The 23,508-nt window shown below is 53.0% G+C and overlaps 1 protein-coding gene across 2 annotated transcripts in view; it reads left to right on the forward strand.

Annotated features, from left to right (window-relative positions):
* Positions 1-23,508, forward strand: part of Septin9 (septin 9) — a 156,490-nt gene that overhangs the window by 12,067 nt on the left and 120,915 nt on the right. Inside the window, exon 2 of one of the 2 annotated variants that reach the window (XM_051181456.1) lies at positions 8,647-8,703. In XM_051181456.1, the coding sequence (XP_051037413.1) occupies positions 8,647-8,703 (57 nt within the window). Of the gene's footprint in view, positions 1-8,646; positions 8,704-20,579; positions 20,869-23,508 lie in introns of those variants that run through there. The other variant, XM_051181470.1, reaches the window with a different exon arrangement.

The raw sequence follows: 23,508 nt of genomic DNA on the forward strand, positions 1-23,508 counted from the left end.
CATGCTGGCCTTATACTTTTGGTTTCCTGAACTGTGGGGGAAGTGGAGGTCTGTTACCTTCAACCACCAGTTAGGGGATTCTGACATGACTACCTGAGAAGCTGTCTGAAGAGGATATGGTCATGCTGTGAAAGGCCAGCATGCTGGGCCTTTGTCCTGTGTAGCCCAGGCTGGCCTTGAACTCGTGGCAATCCTCCAGCCTCAGCCTTCAGAGTGTGGGAACCACAGGCATAAATCACCATGCCCAGCTTAATCTTGAGGAATGAACGGTGAGGCCATCCTTAGTCCATGTTGTGTTGGGATAATTTGCATGTTACAAATTAGCACATTGAATTCATAAATTGTTGCATTTACTGCCACTTGATAGAAGCAGCAAGCCTCCCCTGTGACTGAATTCGCTATGGGATGCTTGCTAGAGCCTAGAACTGGACAGTCACTGCTTTGAAGACAGCAGCTGCTCAGTGGGCCAGAACACTTACCATTCTCCTGGGGTGACAGGGACTCTCAGACCTCCAGGGGAGTTTGCTCCACAGCCACCATGGGTGCTTTGAAGTGGGTCTTGATGACAGAGAGAAAGCAGCCACTGCCCTAGCCCAGAGCGAGGTTCTCACCTGGTGTGAATATTCCTCAGGGGATCTGAGTGCCCTGGAGGGATATTAGTTTCAGAACTCAGGAGCTGGCTGGTGCTGACCTTTTTTTTTTTTTGGTCTCTCATTCTGTCTGGCTGTTTCCAGTCTTGCTCTCACACCCTCTGACACTTTGGGTGCTCCAGGATGACACACTCCAGCCCCTGTGCTGGCTTTGGGGACTTCTGGTCCCTGCTGGCGACTCCCCGTTGTAGTCCAGTGGCACCCTGAGGGGGCTCCCTGTGCTGACTTCTGTAGCTCCCAGTGGCCGGTCCTTGCCGGTCACTAAGGCTGCAGAGCAAGCAGGAGCTGCACAGGTCAGCACTAACATACAGACCCCATCTTCTCATCTCTCTCCTGGGGAAAGTCTGCCTGTGGGCCACTGAAGGCCACGTGTCCCTAAGTCAAGTGTGAAGAAGTTATCTTTGTGCTTGGCCGTCAGCTACCAACCTGCAGCATCCTCAGATGGGTTAAGTTTGAGTCCTGAGGATTGATGCTCAGATCCAGGGCCATGGTGATGTCCTGTGCCTGTAATCCTGGTGCTGGGGAGGTAGAGGCAGGTGAATGAATCCCTGGGGCTCACTGGCCAGCCACACTAACCAAATTGGGGAGCCCCTAGTTCCAGTGAGAAGTCCTGCCTGCCCCCAAAAAACAAGGTGGACGGCTCCCTAGGAATGAGGTTGCCTCTGACCCCCACGTGTACATGTGCACACGGAAGAATTGATGGTTAGCATGAGACCGCCCCACCAAACATTTGGAATATACTTATGCCTAAAAAAGTGGTTGGCCCCACATCAGAGCATCCTATCTTTTCTGGGCAAGCTCACCTGGGAGGACAGTTCAGGTCCCCATCGGGTACCGATATTATGTGATGGGTTATGACACATCACAGTTGGGATGCCTGCTTCCCAGAACACACCGGGCCCCTCTTCCTCATCTGTGTGGCAGGTACCTTTGCTGGCTTCACACTGAGGGAGGAGCCTTGTATCCACGTCTCCTTATGTGGTGTCTGGGACAGCGTGATGTCAGTGTCTCAAACATCCACATCCTGTTGATAAGGAAACGGTGCCTCCAAAAGCTAAAACAAATCCAGACAGTAAGAGCTACAGATCCTTTAGGATACAACCCTGCCTCCAGGGGTTGCATCTGGTCTTGTAGCTGAGCCCACATGGGGAGCCCTAACCCCAACAGACCACGGGCACCTCACACAGTCAGTCAGCACAACACCTCTCTTTGGTTGGCATTTTGTGGGTGGGTGGGCTGTTAGCCTCTCACAGCCTGCCAGACAAGAAGCAGGCCCTTGGCTTTATAGGGAAAAGAGCTAAAAGGCCTGGGGTCTCCTGGATTAAAGGCCAAGGCCTCTGGTGAGATGGCCACCAAGATCGCCACCCCCTGCTTTTGTGGAGGAAGAAGTCAAACTTGCATAGGACAAAGGTCCTCCAGGCCACCGTGGCCACCAGGGCAGCTGTGTCTTCTTGCACGAGTCCCTGGTGACTGTTGACCTTTCCTCACAGCAGAGGCTGGGGAGGGTCATGGGACCTTCACCAGAAATTCCAGCTGCCCCTCCCAGCCACTTGTATGAAAGTCTGCCCTAATTGCATGTGGCCTCTTGGTGGGACGGGGCCAGAGTATATGGGCTGAGGGAGGCTGACGAGGCTCTGTCTATGAGACTATGGGGAAGCCGTCCTCTGTGCTGGGCAGAGACTTTCCAGTCTTTGGGATCACCTCTCAGCCAGGTTCTGTAAGTAAGCCCAATAAACCCACAGGTTTATCCCAGGGGAAGCTTCCTCCGTTTGTCATTGTCTCACGTCTCCCCAGGGACAGTGGTTTGAATGAGAAATGTTCCTGCATGGTCTTGGACATTTGAATGCCTGGCTCGTGGTCAGGGCGACATTTGGAGAGGTTATGAGAAGGTGCAGCCTTTCTGGAGGAAGTGTGTCTTGGGGCGGGGGGAGGCAGCCTCAGACAGTGGAAAGCCTCATGGCACTTGGAGGTCTCTGCCTCTTGCTTATGGTTGGGATGTGACCTCAGTTTCCGGCTCCGGCCACCACGCCTGCCACTTGCTGTCACGCCTCCCCATCATTATGGACTCTAACTCCTCTAAACCCAGAAGCCAAAGAAGCGCTCTCTTCCTTAAGTTGCTTTTGGTCAAAGTATTCTATCACAGCAACAGAAAAATACGTTAGGGAATGAATTCTCACAGATTCACAGCCAGAGGTGGGCAGAAGCCCTGGGCTGGCAGAGAGGCTCCTCAAGGGCCTGTCAGCCCCACAGCTGCACAGTACCCCACTTGGGCCCAGCTTCAGAGGCCAAGGGTGACTGTGGGGAGTGGTTGGGACAGCTCCTCAGCTCCATCTCTGCTGAAGATAAGCCCTGAGTAGTTGCTGGTGATAACCCTGGAATCTGCACTCCAGGCCCACCTGCAGCCCTTGATGCTGGGCTGGCTCCTCAGCACCTGTGAGCAAACAAGCAGCCGACCAAGGTTCGAGCTGGGGCCCCCACTCCAGGCCCCAAGGGGAAGGGCTGCTTGGGATGAAGTCTACTGGAACCCTCTAATCTCTTCTCTGTGTACCCCTGGCTGGCCTGGAACGCACTATGTAGACCAGTTCAAGGGATTTTCATGCATTTTAAGAAAAAAACAAAAAAACAAAAAAACTTAAGCTGATCGTAGTGACTCATGCCTGTAATTCTTTTTTTTTTTTTTTTTTTTTTTTCATGCCTGAATTTTAAAGTTTTAGAGGATTGCCATGGATTTTAGGGCCAGTGTGAGGTACAGAGTGAGTCCCAGGTCTGGGCTGTGGAGGGAGATTTTTGTCTCAAAAAAACCAATGACAGAGCTGAATATGGTGGTAGAATACACCTTTAATCCCAGCACTCAGACAGAGGCACGCACAACTCTGAGTTCGAGGCCGGACTGGTCTACATAGCCAGGGCTACGTGGAGACACCGTGTCTCCAAAAACCAACAAATAAAATAAAAATCCAATTCTTTTCTGTAGACAATCTCGTGCCCATGTTGGGAATTGATCTGTGGCCACAGTGAGTCTGTGTGGTGATTGACAGGACGGTTGGAATCCCAGAGCCCATATGAAGCCAGGATTGGTAGTGCAGGCCTGGAACTCCAGAAGAATCTCTAGTTTGCAGGCCAGCTAGCCTGGTGTACACAATGAACAAGAGAAAGGGACTCGTCTCAAACATTGGAGAAGGTGAGGACAGGCACCTCCACACATGTGCTGTGGCTGGAATGCACACTCACACAGACACAAGCATATATGCAATGCATAAAGAAACAAAGTGGTGAGTACATTAACTAAAAGTTCCTCACACCTCTCTATTTACCCCAACTCATAAGTATGGGAAAAATTCCTCAGACAGAGTTTGGGTTTTTGGACCCTTAGGCTAGTAGCTATCTCTACAGTACTGCTGTGCTTGACCCAGGCCACAGATTTGGAAATGGTCAAAGCAGTAGGAGGACACTCCACACACACACAACCACACACACACACACACCCTCACACACACAACCACACACCCACACAACCACGCACACACCCACACACACACCCTCACACACACACAATACACCCACAACCCCCCACAACCACACCCCCCCACACACACACACAGAGAGAGAGAGAGAGAGAGAGAGAGAATTGTGCATGGGCAGCTAAGGTGGAAAATGTGTTCTGCAAGGGACATATGTCCCAAGGCCTCTGTCCTGCCCAGGCCACCTGACCCTCTTGGGACAAAGTGCCTTCCTTGTCTATGGTGTCATCGTTTGAATTTCCCTGGTTTAGATGGCGGCCAGCGATGGTCCCTGGCTGAGCGTTCTGCTGTCTTCAGCCCCATCTCCTTGGGAGTGTGTTTTAATTTTGTAGCCATGATGGCAGATTTTTACCCTGAGTTACTGGCATCCAGTTGTCCTCCCTGGACTTGTTTATCTTAGATCTAGGAACTGGCCACCCTCTCTTGATACGTGGATCCTGGGGGCCAGGAGGCGCTCACCGGCCTGAGTTAGCAGGGTGCTGAACAGAGTTCCCAGGGACCTTTCTCAGGGTAGCACACCTGGGCTATAGCAGGGTATCAGTCACACATCCCATCTCATTATATCATCAGCACAGGAAGGCCAAGCTTGTTAATACCTAATTATACGCCCGTAGTTCTAGCCTGGCCTGTTAGGCTGTGTGTTATACCAATACTATAGAATAATATTATAATTACAATAGTGATACCGTTTATTGACCAGTTATTTTGTGCCAGGCACCATGCTAAGTATTCATAATGTGTAATGCCATTTTCCTTTCTCTTCTGTTTTGAGGCAGGGTCTCACCATGCAGCCCTGGCTGTCCTGGACTCACTATGTAGACCAGCCTAGATCTCACAGAGCTCTATCTGCCTGTCTCTATCTCGCAGTGCTGGGGTTAAAGGTGTATGCCACCACACCCAACATTTAATCTTTATGTTTTAAACATTTAAATTATTTTTAACTGCACCAGATTTACACATAGACACACGCACACACACATTTGTGATGCTGTGGGTTGGACTTAGGTTTGCCTACTGTAATTACTCTACCACTGAGCCAGACCCCACCCTCAAATGTACCTGTGAATGGGCCCATGTGATTTTTTTTTTTTTTTTTTTACACATGTGTGTCTTAGCAAATGTCCAAGTCATGGTAAATATGTTTGCCTCTGCAAAAATGGTGTAAACAGAATCCTATCTCCTAGCACTTATTACTGAATCGTGTGTGTGTGTGTGTGTGTGTGTGTGTGTGTTATATACATGGCCGTGTAGGTGTGTGCACATGTGTGTGTAAAGGCCAGAGGCCCACATCAGATGTCTTCCTTTATGATGTTCTAGTATATATTTTTAAGATTTATTTTATGTACTCATCTTTATGTATCTGCCTGTCTGGGTATGTGCATACGAGCGCAGGTGCTGTCAGAGGCCAGAAGAGGGCGCTGGATCCTGATGGAGCTGCAGTTATAGCCAGGTGTTGACCACCTGATATGGTGCTGAAATCCTCCCAAGAGCAGTATGCGCGCATTTTAATCACCGAGCTGTCTCTCTAATCCCTCCTCTGTATTTTTGGAGACAGGATCTCTCACTGGAAGTCTGGGTGTCTGGTCGTTGAGCCCCTGGTGCCCTCCTGTCTCCCCAGTGCTGAGGTAGCAATATGCAAGCACCTGGTTCTTTACCTGGGTGCTGGGGATCTGAACTCGGGTCCTTGAGCTTGAGTGGCAGGCACCTTACCAGAAGAGCATCTTCTCAGCTACGCTTTCAGATCCATCTGCATCTGGGTTCTGAGATTAGGGCCTACATCTCTGTGCTCTGCACTCTATCTTGCTTTTCTCAGACAAGGCCTCTCGTTGTTTTGCAGCTCACTGATTTGTTGAGGCTGCCTGCTCAGGGAGCCCCAGAATCTGTCTCTCTACCCGTGCTGTTATTCGGGCTTTTTCATTGGGGTTGGGGGATCAAGCTCGGGTCCTTATGCTCACATGACAAGCATTTTTACAGATAAGCTATTTCTCCAGCCCTCCTTGTCACTAAATTTTGTTGTTGTTTGTTATTGTGTTTTGTTTTTGTTTTTCGGGACAGGCTTTCTTTGTGTAACAACCCTGGCTATTCTGGAACTCCCTTTGTAGACCAGGCTGGCCTTGAATTCACAGAGATCCGCCTGCCTCTGCCTCCCAAGTGTGGGGATCAAAGGTGAGCGCCACCACTGCCCCTTGTCACTAAATTGTAACAGCACAGAGGAGGACTCTACTGGTGTCCCCTGTGACCTGGATCAGGTCACCGTGCCTGTGGGGTCTGACCTACAGCCAGGCCTCAGCCTCGGAGGACTCGGGTCACTTGCTCTGAGCTGAGTCCAGATGCAGGTTTTGTGCGTCTCTGCTTCTTCTGAAGCTTTTTTCATTTTAAAGTCACATACAAATAACTCCGTTCTCTGCTGGATCCTAGTCTTTGGCTGCCTTCGACACAGGCCTGTGGGAGGAAGGCCAAGCCGGTGTTTGAGCCATCCTTGATCTGGGGCCATCCTCTTCTCCGGGCCATGCCAAGCCTGGGATACAGGGGGCCTTCAGCCCCTTCTGGTCGGTAGGCTCCACTGCAGCTCTGGCAGGGACACCTGGCAGGGATGCCCATTTTAGGAAATCAGAAAAACAAACAGCATAAAGAAAATAAAAACTTTGCCCCAGAAATCCAAAACACATGCTGCTTTCCCAGTTGGGTTTGGGGAGTAGGGATCACATTGCCCCGGATTGCTTAACTCACTCAGATTCTCTTGTATTTCTGTCTGAAACCAGAGGGCAGGTAGTCGGTGTGTGGGTGTTCAGCTACCCAGAGCAAGGACAGGGCACCCTCTGTCCCCGGCATCCCCTGCAGAACTGTCTCATCGGGAAGTGACTCAGGCCACAGGAATGTCTAATGCTGCCTTTTCTTGTTGGCTGCCTGTTCCTTACCCCAGGTTCTATCTTGGGGACACAGTTGGTGTTCACTAGTGCTAGGTGGTCTGGCACATAGACGATGCCTCCTAAGAGTTCCTTGACTGAATACATGGGGCTGGGAAAGGTGGTGTTGTGGGCATTCATCCACAGATGCAGCGTAGCTCATCCGGTGTGGATGGGCTGTTGATGGTGATGAGGTGCCTTTAGCGCACTCAGGAGAAGACGCCTTCTCCACTCCTCTGTGGCCCTGGCCACCTCACCTGAGTCACACTGAGTCTGGAGTAGTATGTCAGTTCAAGTTCCCTTACAATCCCCATCTATCTACCAGTTTGTTCATCCACCTGCCCATCCGTCCATCCATCTGTCCTTCCACTCACATATTTAACTATCCATCCATCCACCCACCCATTCACCTACCTACTTATCTATCTATTCACTCCATCCATCTCCCTACCCATCCATCCTCTTCCTGGTGGACTGGCCAGGACTTGCAGGCTGACTAAGTAGGTGAGTGGTTGAATGGACGGACAGATGGGTAGATGGATGGATGGACGAGTGAGTGTAGGAATCTAAGGGAAGCCGTTGTCCCCTTTGACCAATAGCCAGGATAGATGTGTGTCAGGCGGTGGAGGCTACAGGAAGCGTCTCTGTTTCGCTGTTGGGAATGGACTCTTCCATCTTGCCTAGGTTGGGGAGTCCTTGGTGACTCTCTGAAGGCACTTAGGACGGTCGCTCTGGACGCCCTGACCTGCTGTAGTGGGGTGGCCACGTGGGTTCTTGAGTCTGCTCCTTGAGGCAGCCCATGGGTGTACTCAGCTTAGCACCTCACAAAGTCCTCAAGCGAGGACTTGCCCACCACAAGGCCCTCCAACCGGGGAGCGCCAGCCAAGGGGCACATGTGATTGGAGGCAGAGTGTGGCAGGCTTAGCTGGTCCAAACGGCCTGTGCTTCCTCTTGTGGTAGAGAGAGAGAGAGCAGTCCCAACCCCTCTTTCTCAATGTAACCTGCTTGGAGGATGTGTGGGGCTCGTGGTCCTTGCATAGGGAAATCCTGTTAAGCAAGTGTCTTTTTATTTTTATTTGTTTTAAAGACAAGGTTTCTCTGAGGCCCTGGCTATCCTAGAACTCACTCTGAAGACCAACTGGCCTTGAACTCAGAGATCCGCCTGCCTCTGCCTTCTGAGATTAAAGGGGTGTGCCGCCACCACCTGGCCAGATGTGGGTCTTGGGTGGTAGGTGGTGGCTGGGTGCTGGCCCCGGTCCATCAATGGTCTGTACTGTGAGGCTGTCTGACCCGGACCCAGACATGGATTGTCACTGTGGCTCCAGCTTCTGGCTGCTGTGTGTCCCCAGGCAGGTTACCCTGAGGCTCAGCTCCCCGGTCTGCACAATGGGTCCTGTGACAGTTGTGTGAAGCAGGTGGGTGGCTGTCATCACTCTGAGGGACAGGTGACTACCTGTCTGGGTTTATTTGGTTCTGCAGTCCTTGGCAGGTGCAGAAATGAGGACACACCCATGTTTGCCACCCACCAGGAGGCCTTGTGTGACATTTTCCTGTTGTTTCTGTCCTTAGGAGTCACACGGACCTCCAGCGGCCGCCTTCGGAGGCTTGCGGATCCCACAGGCCCAGGTAAGCTGCCTTGGCGGGGAACCTTCAGGAATAAGGGCACCCCACCACCCGGGCCTGCTGTCCTCGAGCTCCTCCCCAGAGGAACACTCTGCTGGGTTGTGGTGTATTGCAGATTGTATTGTATTGCTCACTGGTTTGCACATAATTTATTTATTTTCAATGAAATTCTACAGAATTTGTCATATAAATTTGTGGCTATGAAAACAGGCTATTGTGGACCAACCAGGGCTGCCCCAAGGCTCCAGACTTCTAGGCATTCCCAAGGTTAGGTTGCTTCTCTTAGCTCTGTCTTCAGGGCGTGGCCTGACAGGGTGGCTGGCTCTCTGCAGGGAGACATGCTGACATTAGGGAGGGTGTCTGCTTTAGCTGTGTGTGATGTGGATGGTGTGCCAGTGCGGTACTAAGGGTCTGGGTGTCGGGAGAGGAGGGTGGTGATGCCCCAGCTGGAGGTGGCTGGGCTGCTGAGCAATTCAGCACTTGTGGTTAAGAGGCACCCCCCCCCCAATAGCCACGAGACGCACTAAGTGCTAGCCGGCCCTATCACTGGGGCCTCGTGCTTTGCGGTGGCTCTGCCTCTCTCCCCTTCTTGTTGACCAGCCTTGACCCAAAGGGTTGCAGATAGGCAGATCTTAGGGGCTCGGGTCTTGGAGAGCTGGTGCCCTTGGGCTGCGTGCATGAGGTCTCCCTCTGCTGTTGCCTCCCCAGGCTCAGGCCAGGCAGTTCTGTGCCGTCAGCATTTGGCAGCCTGGACTTGCTGGGCTTGGAAGCCTAAGGCGTAATTTGCAGGAGCCTGAGGCTGTAAGCAGTGATTTGGGCTTGCTTGGGGTTTGTTTGCTGACACAGTCTCCCCCCCTCTCCCCCCCCCCCCCCCCCCCCGTCTTCTTCCCAACCTTGGTTACACACCCTGGCTGGTCTCCTGTCCAGGATTTTCTATCTGATCCCCTGGGGTGAGATGGGTTCGTGACTGTTGGGTCCATTTTCTGTTCTTTCTGAGCTGTTTAGGTCTGGGCAGGTGTAACCATTCAGGGCACAAACCACAGTCTCTTAGTTTGGATGACACCCACAATAAAGCTTTGCGTTTTCTTACTTTTCATATTTATTTATATTTTTGGGGTGCTAGGACTTGAACCTAGGGCCTTGTGCACACTAGGCAAAAGCCCCACCATTAAGCACATTAATAACGATGATGATGACTGGGCATGGTGGTTCAAGTCCAATAACCCCTGCCTTAGCCTGGCTACACAGTGAGTTTTCAGGCTAGCCTGGGCTACAATGTGAGACTGTCTCAAAAACACCCCCGCCCAGCCGAGTGTGGTGGTGCATGGCTGTTATCCCAGCATTTGGGAGGTAGATACTGGAGGATCAGGAGTTCAAGGTCATCCTTATCCACCTAGTGAATTCAAGGACAGCCTGGGCTATGTGAGACCCCACCTCAACAGAACACATCAGCACAATGTAAAGGGATAGATTATGTAAGGAATAACATAACCAAACACAGAGTTGCCCACCAGCCATCTCTAGCGATGAGACACTAAAGGGTAGCCAGCATCCCAGGGAGCCTTTCCCTATTCCTACTGGGATGCCTGAGTACTGCCTGAGTTTGGGATATCTGTGGCTTTGCTTCTGAACAGTGTACATCACCTGTATACTGCCAGCACCACATAATTGTATACCCCTGTATACTATCAACGTCACAGCATTTAGGGGTTAGGTTGGGCCCTGGAAGTCCTCATGGCTTTGGCTCGCCTAATCCTCCCCAGAGCTGGTAGTTTGTCTACTGCTGGCTTTCCATGGAGCATTTCTCTGCTCCCGACCCTCCTGGGCAGGACCTTCTGCATGCTTCCGTAGGTGGAGGGTGGGATGGACAGATGGCCACCTCTGTCCTTCTAGACAATGCTACAATGCCCTTCCCATTGCTTTCCTGGCCTGTTCTCCCACACTTGTCCCCTGTCTATGCTCCAAGCAGCCTGTCTGGGCAGACCGCAGCCTTCATCGACCTTTGCCCTGGTTCCCACGGCTCGCGTAGCATTTCCTGGGCTGACTCTGAGCTTCTCTACCTCCAGCCCAGAATTCCCGGAGCCTTCTGTGCCATTGTGACATCTGGTGTGTGTTTGGGGCCTATTTCTGCCTTCCGGTACCTCTGCGGTCTGTGGCTTTGTCCCTAACTCCACCATCAACCCGTCTCGAAGGTGCATGCCTTTGCAGAAGTCATTGGCTAGATGCTTTGAGATAAGGTCATCCTGAGCTACCAAGTCCAAGGACTGGTGTCCTCAGGACTAAAGGGGATGCCACATGAAGGTGAAGCCAGGGGTAGGGACTGGAGCAATACAGCCGTAAGCCAAGGACAGCCTGACAAGAGGCCAGGGACAGCCCTTCAGGAACAGCACTTGCCGGCACTGATTTTGGACTTCTGGCTTCAAAGCGAGCTCTGCTTTGTGAAGGGCCATTTGTGGGTCTTCAATATGGAGTCCCACGGCACTCAGACATCTTCTGTCTGTCCTAGACAGATGCTCCTCCTTTGAAGGGTCTTCCTGGAACACTGTGGGGATGCTGATGTGTGAGGATGGGAAAGGCATTGTCCCAGCTGCTCTGCCTCCCTCGGTCCCTAACACAACATCTTACACACCTCGCTCCCATGAATGCTTGTCTGTAACTAATTGTCTGGCTGCTGCCATCATCCTTAGTAGGTTCCAGATAAGTGGGACCTGTCCTGAGTGTCCTGTTTCTTCTTAGGGCTCTGTGTCCTGCCGCCTTTGGGGGGAGGCTCTACTGTGGGTGTGGGTGTTGACGGCTGATGACCCTGTGCCAGGCTATGTTAACGAGTGCGCCACACGGCGGGAGCTGGCGGAGGGAGAGGTAGCAGGGCACCTTGTCTCTGGGCTCCTCCGGTGGGCACCCACCCCACCCCACCCCTCCCTTCTCTGGCCCAGTGTTCTCCTCTCCTGCTTTTCTTCAATGCCTCAGCCTTACTGCCAGTTTTAGAGAGGTTTCTATTGCTGTGATGAAACACCATGACCAAAAGCAACTAGGGGGTGGGGGGAGGGGACTTATTTTACCTCACAGCTTATAGTCTATCACGGGGGAAGTTGGGGCAGGAGCCCGAGCCAGGCACTGAAGCAGGGTCCATGGAGGATGCTGCTTGCCTGCTTCCTCAGCCCGCTTTCTTGTAGCACCCAGGACCCCCTGGCCACAGGGGGCACCGCCCACAGTGATCTGAACCTGCCCATGTCAATCATCAACCAGGAAAGCGTCCACACGCTTGCCTACAGGCCAGTCTGATGGAGACATCCTCTGGACTGGGGTTTCCTCTTCCCAGACATGCCTAGGTTTGTGTCAAGTGGACAGAAGCCAACCAGGACACTACCCACCCAAGTCCTCAGGCCAGGCCAGCAGCCACACACAATCTTGACCCCTGCCTCTTCACCCGACATGGGTCGGTCCCCAGCCCTCTTCCCTCTGGTGGCCCTGGGTGAGCAGATTATGCTTTGGGCCACATCCTGATCTCCACTGTCTCCTCAGACCTCTCTTGTTTATTCGTGTTCTTCTTTTGCAGGCTCCTCCCTGTGCACAGCTGATAATGCATCTTGTCTAATATCTTCCCCTCTCCATCCCCACCCGTTCCCCCAGCATCCCTGGCCTTCCCACTTAGTCCTCCCTGGGCTAGCCTGCTTTCTTCCCCTCTGTTGGAGCTTTCTGGAAAACAGCTTCTCTGTCCTGCTGGTTCTAGGTAGGATCCTGAGCCACACTGGCTGGCCTTGCCTGGCATGTATAGTTAGCAGGTTGCCCTTGGCCATTTCTGTCTCCTATGCAAGGGACACACGGCAGGCGCTTTTGGATCGGACGTGATAGAAACAAGGGGGACTAACAGAAAGAGCCAGTTTAAAACAGGGATAGCAGACTTCTTTTACTTTGACCAAGAAGTAGCTGTCCTGAGGCAGAAGTCCCAGGGAGGAGCAGAAGGCTCGGGGAGGAGCAGAAGGCTCGGGGAGGATCAGAAGTCCCGGGGAGGATCAGAAGGCTCGGGGAGGAGCAGAGGGCTCGGGGAGGAGCAGAAGGCTCGGGGAGGATCAGAAGTCCCGGGGAGGAGCAGAAGGCTCGGGGAGGATCAGAGGGCTCGGGGAGGAGCAGAGGGCTCGGGGAGGAGCAGAGGGCTCGGGGAGGAGCAGAGGGCTCGGGGAGGAGCAGAGGGCTCGGGGAGGAGCAGAGGGCTCGGGGAGGATCAGAAGTCCCGGGGAGGAGCAGAAGGCTCGGGAGGATCAGAAGGCTCGGGGAGGAGCAGAAGGCTTGGGGAGGATCAGAAGTCCCGGGGAGGAGCAGAAGGCTCGGGGAGGAGCAGAGGGAAATGGAGGGTTTGGGTGGTTGCTGCCTACTAGGCGTTTAGGACTGTTTAGATAAATGTTTAATTATGTGGGCTTGTGTGTGTGTGGGGGGGGGGGAGAGAGGGAGAGGTGTGAGGGAAGGTGCCTATGGAGGCCAGGAGAAGGCATCAGACCCTCTTGAGCTGGAGTTACAGATAATGGTGGCCACCCGAGGGGAGGGAGAGCCTAGGTGCCTTTTTTTTTTTTTTTTTTTTTTTTTTTTTTTGGTGACAGGGTTTCTCTGTGTATCAGAGCTATGGCTGTCCTTGAACTCATTTTGTAGACTGGCCTCAGACTCATAGATCTGCCTGCCTCTGCCTCCTAGGTGCTGGGATTAAAAGTGTGTGTCCCCATGTCTGGCAAGTACTACACGCTTTTAAACTGCTAAGCCATCTGTCCAGCCTGTGAGTGTTTAAAAAAGTTGTTCTATGTGTATGAGCTTTGCTGTATGTATGTATGTCTTTGCAGCATGTGCAGGCAGTGTCCTTGGAGGTCAGAGGGCATCGGTCATCTGAAGCTGGAGTGGGGGCTGGGAAACAGCCGGGTCTCTTCAGCCCCCTGTGGATTTAGAGTTCTCAAATGTTCGCTTGGTCGTTTGGTTTGTTTGGGACAGGACCTGGCTATGTAGTACAGGTTGCCTTCAAGCCTGAGATCCTCCTGCCTCAGCCTCCTGAGTGCTGGGACCATCAGCGAGTGGCACCTGCCTGCTACTACAGTGTGAGCACAGCGGAAAGCCTTGGGAACGCCCTGCATGAGGATGGATTCCCGGCCACCTGTGTCCCCCAGGCCAAGCGAGGCAGATGGACACACCTTCACCCTTGCAGAGTTCTTTTGGGAGGAGCTGGTTTGGACTGGCTGTGTGTTGCCATCTCAAACTCATTGTTTATCCAGCAAATATTTATGGGGTGCCTACTGAGTAAGCAGGCTTCCTGTGGGAAGCCTGAGCTGCATCTCCACCCCCACCCCCTTCAGTTCCCGCTCTAGTTTGGGGTCAGGGGGGTGGGGTGGAGTCAGATGGCTGAGCAGGAGGACCTATGGTGAGGAATCTGGGCTACTTCTCCCTCTTGGTCTGCTTCCACACTGACCTGGAAGGGTGCCAGAGCGGCAAGTTCAAGTGGTAGCCACAGATGCCCCGCCACCACCCCACCCTACTCTGCCCCGCCCCACCCCACCCCTGCACAGAGCTGGCTGGTATTTACTTAGGAAGGCGGATCTTGAGGTACAATAAAAAGCTGAGAGAAGCTTCTAGATGGGAATGTTGCGGCCCCAGGCTGGAAGTAGCTTGCTGTGGAAGCTGCAGCAGCCCAGCTAGGGCCTCTTCCTGCTGCCCACTCTGTGGGCATAGCCGGGCTCCAAGAGGGCAGCCTGAACAAGTTTGTTTCTAATGCAGGGACTTTGACCTCAGTGACCTCACCTGGGAATGAGAGTATTTTATTTATTACTACTTTTGCATAGACCCTAGCTATGTAGCCTGGCTAATCTAAAACTCACTAAATAGGCCAAGCTGGGCTCGAATTTACTGTAATCCTCCTGCCTCTGCCTCCTAAGGGCTGAGATTACAGGGTGTATCACCATCCTTGGCATAGGAAACTCTGTGTGTGTGAGGCATGTGTGTGTGTGCATGTGCGAGAGCACGCATGTGTGTTCATGTGCATATGCATGTGGACATGCATGTGAGCATGCATGTAGACATGTGTGTGAGCATGCATGTAGACTGTGTGTGAGTATGCATGTGTTCATGTATGTGAGCGTGCATATGAACATGCCTGTGAGTGTGCATGTGTCTGCTTATATATGTGTGGGGGCCAGATGATAAGCTTGGCCATCATTTACCAGGTACCCACTACCTTATTTATTTATTTATTTATTTGAGACAGGATCTTTCGCTGTCCTGGCCTAACCAAATAGTCTGTGCTGGCCAGTGAGCCACAAGGACCCTCCTGTCTCTGCCTTCCAGCATTGGGATCAGGTGTGAACCATTATTCCTGCCCAGCCTTTTTACATGGGCGATAATGGGGATCAAACTCAGGTTCTTGTGCTTGGAAGACAAGTTCATGCCAGTTCCCCAGATGCCATTTGTTTGGGTGATTGTTTATAAGGTTGGGTTTGGGTGCTCTTAGGTCCCTGTCCTGAGGGAGGGGACATGATAAATGGCAGGGAGCAGCCTAGAGAGGGGTAGTATGCTCTGTTCCTCCCTTCTTACAGGACCTCCCCCCCAGAGCACAGCAAGAGCCCAGCCCTGAGGACCCTTCACAGCCCCTTTTCTGTGGGCCCTGTTGCCTAGGTCACGGTCATGTGGGGGAGTTCTTCCTTTCCTGTTTTCCCTGGAGTCTCCTGATCACTGTCAGTAACTCGGGTTGCCTGGCCACACCTGGCACTCCCCAGTGTTGGGGTATGCAGATATGTGTCCCCCCAAAGGGGTCTGAGGAGCCACGAAGGCATGTTGGCATCTTGACTGAGCATGCTGTTAGATGCAGTCTGGATGCAGTCTGGGAAAGCCCTAGTGGCCCCTGGTCCCATAGCTCTCTCTGAAGTCACCTGTACCTTTTTCCTTGGCCCCATAGCAGTAGGCACTTTAATTCAGGGACCCAAAGGTCCGCTCGGAAGAAGCCACACCAAGAAAGTTCCAGGGACAGAGTTGTCTGGGAGAGCCATCTCACATTATGGGGTAGGACAGAGGAGATGAAGCAGTCCTGGAAGTCTTCCTAATAGAGGCAGTAATGCCTGAGTCCCCAGCTGCTTCTTTAAGTGGGTTTGTGCCCAGTGAGCGGGTCTGCAGCTTGGAGGGGGTGTAAACCGGTGAGTGACATCACAGCATGGTGTAGCCAGGGCATCTGGGTCATGAGTGCAGGTCAGGTGCTTGGTGAAACCTGGAACGCTGACCTGGGAGCTGGAAGGGGCTGGAGATGTGTAGGCAGTCTGGGGGAGAGCTGGGGGGCTTTGGGCTGCATAGCCTGATGTCCCAGAGCTGTGTCCTGGGCGGTCTGCCTCCCTAGAAGAGCGAGCCTGTCCACATTGGAAAAGCAGTTGAAGCTAAGCTATCCCTCCCGCGCCATCCTATTCCCTGAGTGTAAGCGTCACAGCTCCTTGTGTCGCCCTGGGTCAGGAGGGGCATGTGTGGCCGATACACACTGTGGGCTGTGGATTTCTTGGCTCCTGTAGCCGGGGCTTGCCCTGCCTCTCACCCTTTCTCTTCGAAGCCTCTGCCTGTGACTAATGCAGCTTTCCATCTGAGCCGTCTGCACTGCCAGACTTTTTGTTTCAAATTATTTCCTCCGTTGGGCCAGTGCTCTTAGATTTTTTTTAGGCATGGCAGAGAGACAAACTAGGTCCTCAAAAGCTAAGGGTCACAGTGACTACAGACACCACAGCAGGAAGCCGGGGGCGTGGACAGCATGGCATCTGCAGGAGGCGCCAGCCCTGGCCTGGGCCCATTGGTGCACACGGCCTCTAAGTCCTTCTGGTTTTTTGCTGCCCTAGGAGTTGGGCCTGTGGAGTCTCATGTGGGAGAGATGATTTCTTGTTACTATTTTTTTTCTTTGTCTTACTAAATGTGACAGAATGAACAGACATTGCTTTTATAAGCAGAAAAACCATCAAGGAATATTTTTTTTCAAAGTCAAGAGAGAGTAAATGAAACCAGGCCGGATGGTGCACACTTGCAATCTTAGCACTTGGGAGGTAGAAGCAGGAGGCCCAGCAGGCAGAGTTGGGGCTGGGGCCATGGCTCAGCGGTTAAGAGCACTGACTGCTCCTGCAGAGGACCCTGGTTCAATTCCCAGTATCCACATGGTAGCTCACAACCATCTGTAACTCCAGTTCCAAGGATCCAATGCCCCCTTCTGGCCTGCTTGGGTACAAGACACACACATGGCACTTATGTGTACACCTAGACAAAACACTCAAATAAAAAAGAAAACAAATAACAAACAACCAAACAAGGCTCCAAAAACCCATGATGTTCGGAGACACCCTCTGCTTCATGCTGCATGCTGGAGGCTAGCCTGGGCTATCTAGGGCCCTATTTTGAGAAAGTTCTTTCCTCCTTGGGGGAAAGAGAGGAGAGAATAAAAGGAAGTAAATACAACCCCAGCCCACCTCAAACTTCCTCCTCCTGCAGGGTCCGGCTGTTTTAGATGGAAGTGGTCAGTACTGCTCCCGGCATGGCTCAAGAGCTCAGTTTGGTCTGCACAGGGTACCTGCCTAAGTTCTCCAGCTGCCCAAACAAGAAAGCCATACAGACGTGCTTTCTCACAGTCCTGGGCCCACAAGCGTGCTTAGCATCCCTGTGGGTGTGTAGTTAGGGTTAGGGTTAGGGTTAGGGTACCATCTGGAGACTTACAAGGAACCCCTTGCCTACCCCTGCCAGCTGTGCGGAACTCCAAGTGTCCCTTGGCTTTTGGCCACGTCATTCCAGCCTTACGACAGTGTCTTCCATGATCTGTGTGGCCTTCACTTCCTTCCCTCTATGTGGCGAACTTCCTCTCATTTTAAAACAGCCCCACCCCCAAGAGAGAAAGAGACAGTCGGACAGGAAGCTATTGGAAGAGAGTCCTTAAGAACTATGATAAAGGCTTCTAAGTTGATGGCTCTTGGCGGGGGTGAAGACTCAGTTTTCTTCCTTCCTTCCTTCTTTCCTCCCCTCCTGTCCCCTGCCCTCTCCTCCCTCCCCTCCCCTCCCTATTTCCCTTCCTTTCTTCCTTTTTTCTGAGACAGGGTTTCTCTGTAGCTTTGGAGCCTGTTCTGGAACTAGCTTTGTAGACCAGGCTAGCCTCCAACTCACAGAGTTCCACCTGCCTCTGCCTCCTGAGTGCTGGGACTAAAGGCATGCGCCACACCGCCCAGCAGGACTCAGTTTTCTTTAAGGGCTGGCCACTGGGAGTTTGACCATGATCCAGTGAGGGTATGGGCAACACAAATTAGACTTGGTATTTTGGGTTTTTTTGGAGGGGCTAAGGTGTGTGGGACCATCCCCCAGCACACTGTAGAAAAATCGAATCTCCACCCATCAACTGTGGCGGCTCCTCAGTTTCGGGGTGGGGGGCTCATGAAGCCCTCCCATCCATGCTGGACTTGTTGGCTTGATCTCTAGAAGGGGAGGCAACCTCAGCTGCTAAGTTCCCAGGTGCATTGTCCTGTTGTGTCCCCAGACTGTGTTAGGAGCCATCCTCTATCACCTCCAGCTCCCTCTTCCCAGTCCCTGAGCTTTGGGGGCGGGGCTTGGGATGTAAATGGCTGTTTGCAGCTCTTAAGGTCTTCATTCATTCAACCAGCCCTGAGTTTCCGTGTTAACCACTGTCTACCACACAAAAAGAACTTCTCTGATGAGTTCTTCTTTACGTTTATTTATTGTGTGTTGGGAGTGTGAGTGCCAGGGAGTATGTATGGAGGTCAGAGGTCAGGTGTGGGTAGCAAGTACTTTTTCCCACAAGAAGTCATTTTTTCTGCCCCCCCCCACATAGCCCAGGCTGGCCAAACTTCTGCCTCATCAAAATGGCCTTGAAGTCCTGATTCTCCTGCCTCCACCTTCCCAGTGCTGGCTTTACAGTTGCGCTAACGTATCTGGCTTATGTGGAGCTCGGAGTTTATGAGGCAAACATACCATCACCTTAGCCACATCTGCTGCCTTTTGGGCGATTCAGGACCAAGTCTCCCCTGAAGTCCCCTTTCTAACAAGACCTCAGCCATGGGTTGTAGATGTGAATTCTTAGGGGACCATTGGTCAGCTCTTCCATGCCCGAGTCTCTTCTCTCACGGTGACAGCTGCCCTTTGAGGCTTCCCTCCATGCTCCCTGGCAGGGACATTTGGCTTGATGTCTCCCAGGGGGCTAGGGATGATCTGCACATTCCCACAAGAAGATGTCTCCCTGTCTAGGGAAGGGCATTTGGGGTCCTGCCCCAGACAGGGAGGGGAGGGGCCTGGAGTGGTATTTTGGGCTTGGGGATGCTTTAGCTATGGGATGGTGAGGGAGGGTCTGCAAACTCAGAAGCCTCCAAGGGACCACTGGGGACCTAAGCACAGGGGACAGTGTGCGGCTTATCTGAAGGTTGTGACATTTGGGCTGGCGAACACCCAGTGGCCAGGCATTGCCTTTCCCAGGCTTGCCATGAGTCCTCCTCTCTTTCTCAAGAGAGACCATCGAAAGGCTTACAACCCTTATACAAAATTACTATGGAATAAAACCAAAACAACAGAAATATACTATAAGGCTGGGCGGCGGCGGCGGCACGTGCCTTTAGTCCTAGACTTGGGAGGCAGAGACAGGCAGATTTTAGTGAATCCCATGGCAGCCTGGTCTACAAAGTGAGTTTCAGGACAGCCAGGACTGTCACACAGAGAAACCCTGTCTCAAAAAACCAAAGAGAGAGAGGGAGAGAGAGGGGAAGAGAGCAATAGGGGAGAGAGGGGGAGAGAGAGAGAGACTGGAAGTCTGAGTGAAACAGTGACATGCCCTAATGAAAATCATGGGGATCTCCACAAGTTCAAGGCCAGCCTGATTGACTTAGAGTTCCAGTCTAAGTCCAATGCAATAAAGAGACACTGCTTCACAGAAACCCTGACACAGACGCATGTTTTCTTTAATAGATACTGGACAGCAAATGTCCCCCTTTCCCCCAGGTTTGAATGATCTTTTGCTACAAGGATGCCCCACACCCTGGGGCCCTTCCCCCAAACCCTCCTGCTGGTACTGCTGAGCCCATCAATCCAGCCAGGGCTCTGAGCCGATGCTGAGGGCTCCTCCTACCCCTGCCGGTGAGCAGCCCTTGGACCAGGTGTCCTCCAGGAAATAGAGCTGCGCCCTGGGGCCAGCCATGTTCTCAGAGAGCCGCTGAGTCTGGGGAAATCGCATCGAAGCCGGAGGACGCGCTCCCTCCCTAGGGACCGCTGAGACTTACTGACTCACATGTATGGGGTGGGAATCTTCCAGGAAGCCTCCAGCCAGCTCAGCCTCTGGGGAGGGAGTGTGGGGTGGGGACAGCCTGTCCCTCTGATGCTGCAGGCTAACAGGACAAGGGGACCTTTTTCAGGGTTTGTCTTGGGCAGGTATCTGGAACCTTCTCTCAGCCCTCCTGTCTGGGAGGTGGACCACTGCCTGCATAGATAGGTTGCCTGCGGTGGGGTTGAGATCTTGACCTGCCCAGTAAGGTGAGGCAGGCACGTAGGACATAGGCTTTAAAACGTTTAAAAGCCAAGAAAATCACAGCAACGCTGGACAGGAGGAAAATGAAAGACTTTGGAAGTGGCCAGGAATTTGACTCCACGGGTTGGTTTCCAAGAGCCTAAGTTAGGCATCTCCAAGTGGATATTAAAAGGGAACAGCCAGACTCCAGCGGCGGGGGCTGGAGGGGGCGGAGAGAGAAGGCGCTGCCGGAAGCTGCACGCTGGACGGCTGAAGCCACTACACTGAAGGCCAGGCAGCTGGTCCCGCGCTCAGGGAGAGGACCTAGGGAGGGAGAGGACCCAGGGACGCCCCAGGATCCCATCGAGGGCCCCCACTTTTCAGTTTCTCTTCTTGTGCTCCCTAACCCCCACACGCACTGTGTGGCAGAGACAATGCTACTTCAGTTCGGAGCAGAGACATATGACCAACACATGGAAATGTGGTAATTTGGATCTGTTCGTGATTGCAACAGATTGAAGAAATTAGACCAGACAAAGAGTGTTTTTAGAGGAAGAGGAGGAGGCAGAGAGAGGGAGGCTGACAGGGTGAGAAAGGGGAGGAGGACCCCTCTGCGCAGGGGACACCGGCATCCCGGCTGCCTGCCGTAAATACATCCGTAGGAATGGAGAGAGACCGCATCACAGGTAGGCCACGGCCCTCCTTGTCCCACACCCCCATCCCGGAACCCGACCCATGTCCAACTGGTGGCTTCACCGATGCCTCAGGAAGTGGGCACCCAGGGTCAAGTTGACTTAGTTTTACAGACTATTTCCTTTATCTGCTGCCTGTTCCACGTTGGTGAGCAGGAATGCCGCTTCCCACCAAGCCCCGCCGAGCCTGGCTTTTATTTAAACTGGGTTCTCCTCCTGCACTATTTCTCTTTCATTTTCCGGTATGCTGCTTTTACGTCTGTGACCACTGGGAACTCAGGGACTCAGGAAGGGTGGATGGTGAGGATGGGCTCTGCACCAGGGCCAAGGCAGCCTGGTTTGTTTGCCCATCATCTGGCGCTGGTCTTCTCCTGAAATAGCCTTGCTGGGCCTCTTGGGCAGTTGATTATAGACGTGGTGGCTCTCAGTGCTTGGAGGAGGTGTATGCACACGTGTGCACCCTCGTGTGTGCGCGTGTGTGAGTGTGTGTGAGTGAGTGTGTGTGTGTGTATGTGTGTGTATGAGAGTGTATGTGAGTGTGTGTTGAGTGTGTGTATGAGAGTGTGTGAGTGTGTGTGAGTGTGTGTGAGTGTGTGTGAGTGTGAATGTGTGTGAGTGTGAATGTGTGTGAGTGTGTGAGTGTGAATGTGTGTGAGTGTGTGTGTGTAGTATGTGTGTTCGTTCACGGGGCCCGAGTGCATGCCTGTGAGTGTACATGTGGCCATGCACTCCTGCAGTCCCTTGCATCCAGTAGAGACCCCGCAAGTGTGGAAAGAGTCTAAGAAGAGAACAAGGTCTCCCTGTCCTTAGCCATCCCAGTGAAGTTGTTCCCCAGGTTAAGCTGCCTGCTCTTGGTGGGACCGTCAACGTCTGAGGTCATTACTGCCTCCTCTGCCTTGGGCACCATCTGAGTCATTGCCTGGGGGATAGTGAGGGTGGGGAATTCTAGGGATGTGACCCTTACTCTAGACTGGTGTCTTATGGTCACGGTGAGACTAAACCCCACCCAAAAGTGTCATTGGCCCTAGGTTGCCGGTTGCATATGCATAGACAGGGGTTTCTAAGACAGAGAGAAGGAAGGAAGGAAGGAAGGCACATCTCGGGCTCCTCTGAGGGATGGCCTGACCCTACCAATCCCAATATTCGATACTGTGGTTTCTGATTGTGATCTCAAAGCTGTCCTGTCACTCAGGAGGAGGCAGCCACCTGGTGACTGGCTGAGGGCAGTGTGTCCTATGACTCTGGCGGCAGGCACAACAGAAGGCCGGGGAGGGGAAACAAACTTGTGTTGGGCTTGGCGTCGTGGCCAGCTGGCAGTGATGGGTACAGAGGCAAAGTTTTCTGTGCCCAGTTTGTGGGGGCCAGCAGCTGCTTCTGAGGCCCGGACAGGTGGTGCTGTGCGCCCTCCCGCAGCCCCCAGGCAGCCTGGCCCTGCCACCTCCTCTGTCACCAGCTGTAAATGACAGTTGTTTTAGTGGCTGGCTAGCTGGCTGGGGCCTGCACTTGTTTTGTATGACTGTGCTGGGTTGTGGGTTCAAGGCCTTCCAAACACTGGCCGTTTACTCAGCCCCTGAGCCGCCCCTCTCCTGAGCCCAGCCTTCATTCTGTGAGTGGCAAGGCACAGCCCTGGTGGGTGATCGCGGGGTACTTGAGAGCCTTGCCTAAAGGGGAGGTGGCTCCCTGGAGACCCAAGAGTGAAAGCTTGGAGCCTCACGGGCTGACCAGAGCTTTTTATACACTGGACAAAGCAGCCTTTGAGAACCATGGATCCTGGCCTTCTCTACCCAGCCATTACTGGTGTCCTTAGCCGAGGACAGCACAGCACCGGGCCAGAACTGGGTCTTCTCCTTTCGTTTGTTTTGAGGCAGGTTACCTGGCCTCGGATTCCCTGTGTAGCCCTGGATGGCATTGAACTCCCGATCCTCCTGCCTCTAGTACTGGGGTGCTGGAATGGCAAACCTGTCACACCGTGCTTGCACGCTGCTGGGAAAGGGACCAGACAGGTACTACCAATGAGCTACACCCCCGGGGGACCTTCTCTAAGGAGAGAGGGCAGGGCCAACGTCAGTTCTTCCCTCCCCGGCTTTCGGGGAGACTGCAAATGGGGTCTCAGTCATTGTAGGCAAAGTCTTCAACTCCCACACTCCCAGCCATTTATTTATTTACTTACTTACTTATTTATTTTCCGTTTGAGACATAGTCTAGCTATGTGCCCCAGGCTGGTCTTCCTGCTTTAGCCTCCCGCGGGTCTGAGGTGCAGGCACCGGCCGCCATGCCAGGTGTGACTGGCACTTTAGGGGAAAAAACCCCACTCTATCTGGACGTACTTTTATAAAACTTTTCTCCCTTCAAGCTCAGCTGTGAAGAAATAGCCATTCCAGGAGGGAAGAGGAAAATCCCCACGGCTCCTCCCTCATGTTCCTTATTACCCCCGCTCATTAAGGCTAATTCATCAGAGTCACTTGTAGCCCTAATGCTAACCCTAGTCCCTGGGGCAGTAAACCCGTGTCCTGTCCCTGCTGGGTGGCCTCCAGCAGATCACTTTGAGGTTTGGCCTCAGTCTCCTTATCTTCAGAGCGAGGCTCAGGTCAGGCCCTCTCCCTTGGGGTGCTTTTGAGTTCTTGGTGTGCCTTG

This window comes from Phodopus roborovskii, unplaced genomic scaffold (genome assembly GCF_943737965.1).
Source record: "Phodopus roborovskii unplaced genomic scaffold, PHOROB, whole genome shotgun sequence".
Lineage (NCBI taxonomy): Eukaryota > Metazoa > Chordata > Mammalia > Rodentia > Cricetidae > Phodopus > Phodopus roborovskii.